The sequence below is a fragment of the Octodon degus genome, unplaced genomic scaffold (genome assembly GCF_000260255.1).
Source record: "Octodon degus isolate 3935 unplaced genomic scaffold, OctDeg1.0 scaffold00016, whole genome shotgun sequence".
Lineage (NCBI taxonomy): Eukaryota > Metazoa > Chordata > Mammalia > Rodentia > Octodontidae > Octodon > Octodon degus.
The window spans coordinates 1,591,296-1,602,852 of NW_004524592.1; the positions used below are offsets into that span (position 1 = coordinate 1,591,296).

The 11,557-nt window shown below is 37.2% G+C and overlaps 1 protein-coding gene across 1 annotated transcript in view; it reads right to left on the reverse strand.

Annotated features, from left to right (window-relative positions):
• Positions 1-11,161: 11,161 nt before the first annotated feature.
• The window catches only part of LOC101574317 (protein-L-isoaspartate(D-aspartate) O-methyltransferase-like), a 1,037-nt gene continuing 641 nt past the window's right edge, over positions 11,162-11,557 (reverse strand). Inside the window, exon 2 of the mRNA XM_023710151.1 lies at positions 11,162-11,554. Coding sequence (XP_023565919.1) covers positions 11,378-11,554 — 177 coding nt within the window. The 3' untranslated portion in view covers positions 11,162-11,377. The remainder of the gene's footprint in view (positions 11,555-11,557) is intronic.

An 11,557-nucleotide genomic window follows, 5' to 3' on the forward strand; every position in this document is an offset into this window, starting at 1 on the left:
AATATAGACCTGCTTCAACCTTTTAAAAGGCATTTGAAGAGTCTGATGATTCATTGATTAATTTATACATTCTGTTGAATATTTATTGAGAACTTACTGGGTATGGGATTTTGGGCTTTCGATACCCCAGTGGAAGGACCAGAGAAAATACCATGCTTGTCTTGCAGCAAGGCAGGGGCCTCTTAGCCTGTCCAAGAGCTGCCCCACATTGGAGACCTGCATCCCAGTGGGCACTGTAATGTTAAGATACAAAGTCTACCTTGAATATGTGGGTCTTGGTTGAATCACCCAGTATTTGCTCTGGTTATAATCATGTATTTTTCAGAAATGCACCTGGGACTTACCTTAGAAACAAATGGATTAATATTCACTGTGATATGTACTAAGCATTTTTTTTATTTCCCTTGAGTGATACTTCCAGTCTTTTGCAGTAAAGAGCGACATTTTATCAATATTTTATTAGACCATTTTTCCCTTTAATTAGGAATTCAAGTCAGAAACAGGAAATGCAGCTTACTGAAACTATGAATTAAATATGAGGGTTTTTTTTTCCGCTATCCATGTTTAATTTGCTAAGTTAGCAAATTTAATCTGAAGACAATTTTAATTTAAATAGTTAAATCTATATGTGTTTATCTCATCTACTTTTTAAAAAATACATCTTTTTAATATTTGTGCTTGTTTCCTATGAATTCAGCTAGAGTAATTAGAAGGGAGGGATTTCAATGTCACAATGAGCTGTAAAATGAATTGTTGGCATTTAAAAATTTTATAACAATAATTTATATACATAGTTCTTCCAGTACAATAGTGCAAATAGATTTACATTAAAAAGTATGTATCCTCTATGTCTCAATCTCTGTCTAGAAACTATCACTTTGTACTCAGTTTATTTTGGCATTTACCTTCTCTGTAGTAGGTCCATATTGCATTTTCTTGATTCATCCATTTTCGTATTTCTTGATTTTCTATCATGGTAGATTATGACGTTGGTGCTCAAATTCCTTCTCTGTCTCTCCTTCCCAATAGGTAATTTATGCGATCTTTTTTATTTTGTATTTTTTAAGGAATGGTCTACAGGGTGTTCAGGGTCTCACTACTAGATGGGACTCATCGTGATCAGCCTGTTTACAGCCTTCCAAGAGCTGGGATTACAGACTGGCGTCACCACATCCTGTCTCAATCACTGTTGCAGCACACCCTGGGGGCGGGGCCAGCACAGCAGGCTGGGGATCAAAGCCCAGGCCCCGAGCCTACTCAGAGATACGTTAATCCGCTGAGCTATTTGGTCATCCCCCAGTAGATAATTTAAGCCTCTTCCCAATGTTTTTCCATAATGGCCATTCATTGCTCTTTCAAGTTATTCATAATGATTTCATTTCGTTTTTTGGTAAAGCTTAGTGTTTTTCTTAGCTGTTGGTTTTTAAATCCATCATTTTTTTGATCTTCTTAAATTTAGTATTCTTTGTAACAGTATAAAAAAATCTCACAACATAGTTTTTATTTTTTTTTGTTTTCTTTGTCGTTTTTTCTCCCCGCACCCAAAACAAACCTGTGTAGAGAGTAGACGGTTTTAGTTCTTCCTGAAAGTATCCATTCGCGGCTCTGCCTGCCCATTCTGATCCAGACCTTTTGCCTGGTTTCATCCTGGAGTCCCCTTTTCCAGACTCTTAGAACCCAGTTGGTTCTCTTCTTTATTAGATCCCTATGTTCTCCTTTACATCTATGCTTTCTTGGGGTGTATTTATCTTCCAGTAGTTTCATGAGAAAGAATGCAGTCTAAATATTTTGTCTGAAAAAGAATTCATTCTGCGCCGCAGCCTCCTGATTTCAGATAATCCTCATGGGGAACAGCCTTCCCTCAGTATGGTTTGATGGGCTGTGCTTCCTTTTGTCTGTGTCCATTTTGCTGGTACTAGGGTTAGCTGTTACTCCCCTCCAAGTTATTTTTATCCACTGGATGAATGTTGCACTGTGGTTTATATCAAGCTGTTTATGTTATTTAAGTTTGGTTTCCAGGCAGAGAAAAAGGCAGTGATTGGAGCACTGCCTGTGGCATCCGCAGCATTCTTATGAAGACCAGTTTCTTATCTTTTGTATGTATGTTCCTTAAGGGTACTTTAATCTACTACTGCCTTGTGAAAACAATTGACATTGTCTTCAAAATGGTGCAGCCTCATCCTTTGAAAGGAACATTTGACAAAATAAGGCAAGTTAGTTATGTGAATCTTGGGACACTTTACTAGCAAAACAGCCAAGATTTTCTTTTCCAAATGTGCTACTGCAGGATGTTTGTAAATGACTGAGTGGTCATCTAGAGCCCTAAAAAGCCAGTGATTATATCCCCATGTTTCTGTATAAAGAATATTCATAGATCTTTTTTTTTTTTTTTTTTTTTTTAGCAACAAGCCCTTATATATGTTTCCTAGGCAGGCACTTGTCTTTAGGGAATATGATTGTGTAGATAATTAAAAATCATAGCTGGGGAGATGGCTCAGTGAAATAAGTACTTCCTTGGCAAGCACAAGCGCAAGGGCCTGAGTTCAATCCCTGGTTCCACCAAAAAAATAAATAAATAAAAAACTAGAAACCAGATGAGAGAAATTTGAAAATAACTGTCACTATAGTCTTTGGGGCCGGCGAGATAGCTCAGTAGAATAAGCGTTTCCCTGGCAAGTGCAAGGGCCTGAGTTCAATCCCCGGTTCTGCAAAAATAAAAAAAAATTTTTTAAAAATCATATAACCTAAAAGCAAAGGAAATATTAAGAGATCTACCAAAATGCAAATATAAGATATCTACATGTAAGAGATGATGAAGATTTTTATAAGGGATAAAAAGAGAAAGTTATTAGTTGGCACAAAAAGATAAGACTATCAATTGATGGTGACCAGCTAGATATTTTAGAGGGTGGGACCTCCTAGAAAGAAGAAAGATGAAAAATATTTAAGTATATATAATTGTTTTATGTCTTTTGACATAAAATTTGGCATGTAAGGTATTCCCTCTCACTGAAAGATGAGCTTTTAGTTTTGTGATTTTCATGTGTAAGAAAATGCCACTCAGGGCCGGCGAGATAGCTCAGCAGTCGAAAGCACCTTCTTAGGCAAGTTTAGGCAGGTGCAGGGGACTGTGGTTCGATCCTCAGCACCCCCTGCTGCTCCAGCCCTGACCTCAGAGCAAGCTGAGCTGGCAAAAAAAAAAAAAAAAAACCAAACCAAACAAAACAAAACAAAAAAAACCCATGCCACTCAGATTTCATTATTCTCATACATTGTGGGAATTGGGCCAATATATCACATAACCCGATTTAGGTCGTGTGTAATGCATAAAAATACCAAATTTAACTGGTTATCTAAGGAAATATAAATACTATGTATTATAATTTTTGATGGAAAAGAACCTATACAGTTAAAAAGGAATTTGAGAAATGAACATATACTTGATCAGATTATCCCGACTAAAATTGTCAGCCTATGCTCAGTACCAAGAAATAGTGAATTAGAATCCTGACCCTGTGTCATTTCCTTCCCTTATTTTAAAACTTCCAAATTTTGGGGGCTTTGTGTTTTTTAGGTCTTTATAAATTCTAGAGAGCAGATCTTTGTCTGAGTACTTATTTGTCATGATTTTTTCCAAATTTGTGGGTTGTCTTTTCACTTTTTTGGTAATTTTTTTTTTGACATGCAAAAATCTCAATAAGAGCAGGTCCCAGGAGTTAATTCTTTCATGTGTTTCCCATACAATTTGATTTTTGTTGATGAACTCTTTGCCTACTCCTCTGTCTTCAAGAGTTCCTCCTACTTTCTCTTCCAAAATTTGTAAGTGTAGGTGAGCATCATGACCACTAAGTACCACACTGCTTCAGTTGTTTCCTGGTTTAAAATGCTATATTACCCTTAGGCTAAAGGACTATAGAACTGGAGCCAAAGGATTTTCCTCCCTTTATTACTAGATTTTTCTTTTTTCTCCATCTTGTAATAGGGTGTTTTCTTCTTACTAATTCAGTCACTAGATGCTTCTAATGGGGTCTTCTTTGCTGGGAGGGGTTCTTCCTGCATTGGTCATGCATAATGAATAGAAGACTGATTGAATTGTCTTTGCTTAGTATTACAGTTTTTTTGCTTCTTCTAGACTTACGTCCACCCAGATGTCACTGTTCTTTTGCTTCAGCATGTTCTCAATGTTGTTATCAAACATTACCACAAGTTTTATTTCCAGATATTGGTGAAACTGAATGGTTTTTTGGTTCTTACTAATGAGGCATCTGTGCCCTAACTGGCACAAGCTCCTTAAAACCAGTTCTATGGAGTAATCCTACCAGTAGATGTTTTGTTGTGTGCCTACCACAAGTTGATGCTATTTTTATTGTTTTATATGTATTAATTCTCATAACAGTCTTCATTTTGGGGAACTATCACTTTTGCTCCATTTTAAAGATGAGAAAGAAAGCACTAAAATTTTAAATGATATATCTAAGGTCACCCAAGTAGTATTAATTTTGCTGAAAATTGAACCCAGATTCTCTGACTTGAGAGTTCAAACTATTAACTACCACCATGTCTAAACTAGATTTGGCTATAGAAGTCAGCCTTCAAGCTCACTGAAGCAAACAGCCAGAGAGAACTGACTCTGGAAGGCAGTAAAAATGAAGCAATGTACATGCCAAAGTGTTTAATAATGGTTGTCTTGATATTCCAAATAAATAAATAAATAAATAAATAAATAAATAGTGACTGGAATGTCTGGTACTCAAGTTTCCTCACCTCAGGAGAGCAAAATATTCAGCGACCTGAATAGGAAAAGGAAATCTTCAAAGTACTTGGCATAAAACACAGTATTTATCTCAGGGCTAAGTCAGTCTCAAAGCTCTGAAGGAGAACAGCCTAAATCTGGTAGGGGACCTGAGGACCTGAGGTCTGAGACACATGCCACACATCTTGTACATTGGCTCCCTGTCTTCATTGTGCACCCTTAGTGTCTTTGGTCCACTAAATCTCTGACCATTGCCCCTAGAGTTTTTTTTTTTTTTTAAATCTTTAAAAAACCTTTTACATATTTGCTACGGGGTCTTACTACGCAGCTCAGACTGGTAGTAATCCTCCTATTTCTGCCTCCCCAACCCTGAGATTACAGGTGTGCTCTGCCATGCCCAGACTCTGTGGCCAGCTCAGCCCGAGGGCAGGGCTGGCATGGCGTGTGGTGCCAGTGATTGAACCGTGGTCCCTGACTTGCCTGAGCAGGCACTTAGTCCACTGAGCTGTCTCACTGGCCCTCACCCCTACATTTTTAGACTGAATGAAGAGAAAATTGTTCAGCAGCTCTGGTGACCATAGCCTAAAACTGCTCCCCATGTGTTACTGGCCAGAAAGTCACATGGTCCTCTCATATGCAAAGTACTGACTGTAGCAATAGCAGGCATGGGAGCTATTAGAAACAAAGCGAAGGGGTGCTCTGTGTGTGTGTGTGTGTGTGTGTGTGTGTGTGTATACACAGTGATTGTGTGTAGTATATGTCAAAAGCAGCAGAAATGAAACTGAAAGAGAAGTCTACTATCAGCAGCAAATCTAAGCAGCAGCAGCAAATCTAAGCAGCAGCAGCAGCTAGTAGAAGCCAGAAAGATTAAGCTGGAGAATGAAAACATATTCCTGCTTACCTGTGTTGAAATATAATTAAGACCAAAAAAAAAAAAAAGCTGGTCCCCTTCACAACAATGGCACGCAGGTTTCTAAAAATCTCTTACTTGAGTCCTAAGAAATTTCCTTAGTTGGTTAGGTAGAATGATAACAAAACCTCTGTGTGGTTTGGACTTCACAGTGGACTCATTACTTGTCACCTTATGCTTTATCCCTGGCCAGTCTTATAAGTGAGTACAGTCCAGACAATAATGGAGCAGGTTTTTCTCAATCTATTTCCAGTCTCAGGGGAAAAGCAAACCAAAACTGCAGAACACTCAATAGATAATGGCTAAAGGTATTGTCTTTGCTTTCAAAAACAAGAGCTAGACTAGATGATAGGCCAGGTCTTTTTGCTGGAGTGATTCTGTTATTTTAGAGGTCCTAACCCTGAAATGACCTACTTACTTACCTGGCTCTTGCTCTGCAAATGGTTACTATTAGTCCAGTTGATCTGTAATAGCAAACAGACTTTCAGTGCCCAGGCCCCATTACTGGAACCAGGAATATAAAGGAAGGTTAATTTAACCTTGAGCGTAGGATCAGATCACATTTAGCTAGCATTTTGGTATCATTTTGTTTGACGAAGTTGACTTCCTCTGAGGACAAATGCAATGCAAGTATCCAAATCACATTGCTAAGATTGAGATTAAAAAAAGAAATAGTGACTACAGAGTAAGGCAGTGGTCAATGTACTTAATAACTAGGATGATAACCAACTATATAATTAAAATTACAATTATTGGATTGAATATAATAAGCTTTAAGCATTACAGTGGAAGATGGATTAAATAAAAAATATAGCCCCTAAAAGATACTGTCCAAATTCATTGCCTGCAGTAAAGATCTCATAGTGTTGGAATATGAACTACACGCAAAATAGAACTATGATTATTTCCTTATCTTAAAGCATAAAGTCATGTGATTTTAATATGCCTGGTCTTAAGGAAAGAGTGACCCTTTTTTTGTTACTGTTTGTTCTTTTTTTCCTCTGTTTTTTCTTGTTGTTGGGTATAGGAATCAAACCTGGGGCCTCCTACATTTATTTTGTATTTTTTAAGGATGGGTCTACAGGGTGTTCAGGGTCTCACTACTAGATCAGACTCCTAGTGATCTGCCTATTTACAGCCTCCCATGAGCTGGGATTACGGGCGCACACCACCATGCCCAGTCTCAATTGCTGTCTCAGCGCGCCCCGGGGATGGGGCTGGCATGGCAAGCCCGGGGATCAAACCCCAGGCCCCTGCGCCTGCTTGCAGGCCTTTAATCTGCTGAGCTATTGGCTGGCCCTCTCCTAAATGTTAAACATGCTATGTGCTACTGAGCTAGACTTTTATCCTGGGTCTATTTTTTTTTTTTTTTTTTTCTAGAACTGAGGATTGAACTCAGGCCTTTGCACTTGCCAGGGAAGCGCTTATTCTACTGAGCCATCTCCCTGGCCCCTATCCCAGGTCTATATGTGTCTCTCTGCCTGTCTTGTCTGTCTGTCATTGTTTACCCCTGGCCTGAAAATTTATTTGTACCATTTTACAAGATAGGCCATTCCAGAAAAATTTCTTGGCTACCAAATTAAAAATACTAGTAATAAGATAATGCAGAAGAGAAATAAAAGTATGCTTCATCATGTAGAAAAGGAATATTTGAAAATTCAGAGAAATAGTAGATGCTGGACAGCCTCTACATTTTACCCAGTTGCAGAACTGAGGCCTCAAGGGTTGCGGATATGAGCTGTTGTCCCTGGAGATAGACATATTGTGTCCTGCAGTTGAGAGCTGAGCCCTTTCATCCTGCAGCGATTGAGTTTTCAGGCTTCAGCTGCTGAGTTTTGCCATTATAAAGATAAGAGCTGATGTAATCATTCAGAGGCCCCTGATAGTTATGGAGATGTACTTTCTATGGCTTGAAGAATTCTGCTTTACCTAATTCAAATCACTGCTAGGCATGATTGGGCCGGTACAATGTTTCTCAATTTCTTGGAACTTAGCTACATATTTCTGCCACATAAAAGTCAAGGATTTATTGAATTAAATCTCTGTCTCTTGATAATGAGATCTGTGACTGCCACTTTTATATCCAAGTACATTCCCACATCCAGGACTTGAGATGTCAAGTACTTTTTTCTCTATCAGAATAAATGCAAGCTTTTCTGAAACAGGGCTCAAGATTAACATTTTACCCAACATTTTTATTTAGCTTATATATTAGAACATAGCGTTGAAAACATTGTTTTGTCTTTCAACAAAGAAATGTTCCTTTTGCCTTATGTACCATTGCCAAAGATGGTGACTCTGAAATCAGAGTTTAGTCAGCAATATTTTTGATTCATGAGGCAGAATAACATGTCTTTTTGCTCTTCTGTAGCAATATTGCTTCTACAGGGGAGATGGTCATAAAATATTTTATTTTTCTGTGTAAACTAAGCAGACATGAGTCAGAAGACACATGGGAAAGAAATGTATGTTCTTCTGAGACATTTTCTTGTAAAGGATCTTTTTGACAATAACCATACTTTATGTCCCTGTCCGCTCCCATATTCTGTAATTTCTAATACAATATAAAATAAATTTATACTTTCCTTTTAAAGATAGCAGTTGTAGGTCTTGGTATCAATCTTTCGAGTTAAAAGTATATTGCATGGTCAGAAGCAGAGTGACACAGCCACAGGCATATTAGACTAAGTATTGAAAGTTCTGGATTGAGTCCCATTGGGCCTTTCACTGTTGACTGGGACAGGCCTTTCAGAGTCTGTTGTTTCGGACTTATATTTCATACACAGTCTCTATCAGTTCCATGGAGTTGCTCTGAACATCAAGTAAGGTAATATTTGTATGAATTATTAGATCTACCATAAATATATAGAATTAGGACATACAGGGCTTTTGACACTACACTACCCATGATAAATTAAAGGTTTGTTCTTGCTGAGTTAAAAAGAATACCTAATAACTGCAAATGAAGAAGGTAAAGTTATTGGCTGTTGTGAGGACTGGGAAAAGTTTTTTACATTAAATAAGTCTGAGGTCTAATATCTTGGAGGTAGGCACTGCTTCCAGAAGATTCCTGGGTAAAGATATAGACTTGCCATAATTATACTATTATTGTGAGAATATTAACAATTTACCTACATTTGAATTTTTTGTGGATCACAATCAAAATAAAATCAATAATCTATCTAATAAATGTTTAATTCCACTACAACCATAGAATGCTGTATTTTTGTTACACACATAGGTATTTTTGTGTAGCTCAAATAATAGTTGAGATTGTCAAACGTCTGTTACATAACTTCATGGTAGTAAATAATTTCTTGAGAAAGACAATATTTTAAAGTAAGAAAATATTCTTAGATGAAAACTCTATTTTTAAGCCTCATCACTTCTTAACCCCACAAAATAGAATGATTTGTTGAGCTATTCTTCATAATTATATACTCTCAGTAGTATAGGAGAATCATAAACTGCAATCAAGATTAATTTTTATATTAGATTTTCAGTCATGCATAGATTCCCTATCACCTTTCCAAATTAGAAAGGGAACTTTAAATGGCATAGACTATTAAATTCACAAAGTAATCAAATGAGAGGGATCTAGAAGTCTATAGTTTGAAGGTTTGTTCTTTACAATGTAGTAAGGACATGTGAAATTCAGATTTGGTTCTGAACTCATAAGCTTGCAAAATGCTACCAAATAGAACAGGAAATATGTTTCAAAAAGGAGGCAGAAACCAAAGGTCAATTCAGTATGACTAATGAAATGAGAGATTACCAAAAATGGTATTCTTTGTCTTTCCCTTTCCCCCTTTTCTTATTGAAGGAAAACATTCTATCTGTAAATGTCATTTTCCTTAAAATGCTCAAAATAATTTTCAAAAGGATGCTTCTTCTTGAAAATTTTACTCTCCTTATGAAAAAGTCTTCATTTTTTCTACCTCACTTACTTTTGACATTATAAATGTATATCTCCTGAAAAGCATCATTTCCCCAACAAATATTTACATAATGACTCTGTCTGTAACTAGTCATAGCAGCATGAATTTAGAGATGAGACAACACAGACCTGATTCAGGAGAGAATTTGGCATTTACTGATGATTTAACAACTTTGAGAACTATTATTTTAAAAAGACAAATATTTAAGTTGAAGTCAGGCAAAAAAAAAAAAATGTATTTAATCCCCCACCTAACACAGTGGAGTGTGTGCATGCCTGTTATATATTATTATATAACAAAATTTAGTACTTTGCAATGGTACTCTATTTCGTGAATCTGTGGAGTGACAGGCTCAGTGGGGTGGTGGCGCCCCCAGATGGTGTTGGCTGGGCCATAGCCAGCTGTAGATGTGACTTCACTGGGTCCTACAATAACAGCTCACTCATGTGACCCACAGCTGGTACTGTCGCACCACCCCCTCGTATCTTGGCTCTTCAACTTGGCCTCTCATCCTTGGCGGCCATGGCAACTGGGTTCCAAAAGGAAGCATTCCAAGCAATGAAATGAGGTAGCCTGGACTGTGCTGCATTCTGTTGGCTGAAGCGTATCAACTGGTCAGATGAGCTTTAGGGAGAGGAAGTAGAATTCAGGCTGAAGGGAAGGAGGAGCTGAAAAAGCAAAGAATTCACTGCAGTATGTAGTCAACAACAGAGAGAAAGGAGTTCATGTCTGTGGGAAAATCTTCGTAACATTCTGTAAATTGTTCTAGTCTGTGCTGTTCCTTAGTTGATTATTTCTTGATTTGGTTTTTTTTCAGCACACCAGGGATTCAAATCAGGAATTTTCCACTGAGCTATATCCTCAGATCTTTTTTGAATTTAAGACAGGTTCTCACTCATCACTAATTTGCCCAAATGGAACTTGCATTTTTTTTTCTTTTCTTTTTTTTTTTTTCTTTTAACTTTATTTGGCAAAGCAGTACTGCATAAACTGTGCAGTAACTACCACACAGCTTATACGGCATGTTAGATTCATATACATTATCAGCAGCAAACTAGAAACAAAAAATAATAGTGAGCTACAAGTCTCCTATCATTTTTAGAGAAAGGAAGAACTATGTCAGTTATGTCCAATATGAACAGCTGAGTGTTTATTGGACATCAACTGCCATCTTAAGTTTCAATATTTACAAATACCTACTTTTAAGGTAACAAAGCAGCTGATTGTATCTACAACATGCTATTCTATGACATCACATCAAAAGCTTTAAAAAGAAAGCTCATCTCTATATTCTTAGTAGTATCTAATAGATAACCAAATACCAAGAGTCTTAACTTGTAAATGGTGGTATTATCTGATGCACAAAAGACCCGGTAAATTTATACTGGAAGAATTAAATATCCAAGAAAAGAAAAAGCACTCCTCAAAATCAATTCACAAATTAACGTTTCCATTTTGCAGAACCCCTTCTTTTAATATTTTAAAGTAAAATGTGGGCATGTTAAAGTAATCATATAGAAATTTATACTTTATATCCTTCCTCCACCAATTTGATTCTGTGCCTCTCTAAAGAATTAAAAAACCCTACAAAACCACACATTTTCATGCTGAAAATAATAGTGTAACAAAGTCCAAAACAAGCTGTGATGCTGTTGGTTTTCAAAGAGCTTTAGGGACCGAGATGAGCAATCCACTGCAATATTATAGACTGGTCAAGCTGATGTTGCTTTTACAGCTCGTCCCTTGCATGTGTGGAAGAAAGAGGAGAAGAGAAAATCACTTCCACCTGGACCAATGCTTTTCTTTATCTGTTAAAGGCACGTATATCACCCCCATCAGAGGCTTCATTTTGACGCTGCCGTCTTGTAGCTTATCATACTGCTCCAACATTTGGTTTCCACCTGCAGGACCAACTGGCAATATCAATCTTCCACCAGGCTTTAACTGGTCTATTAG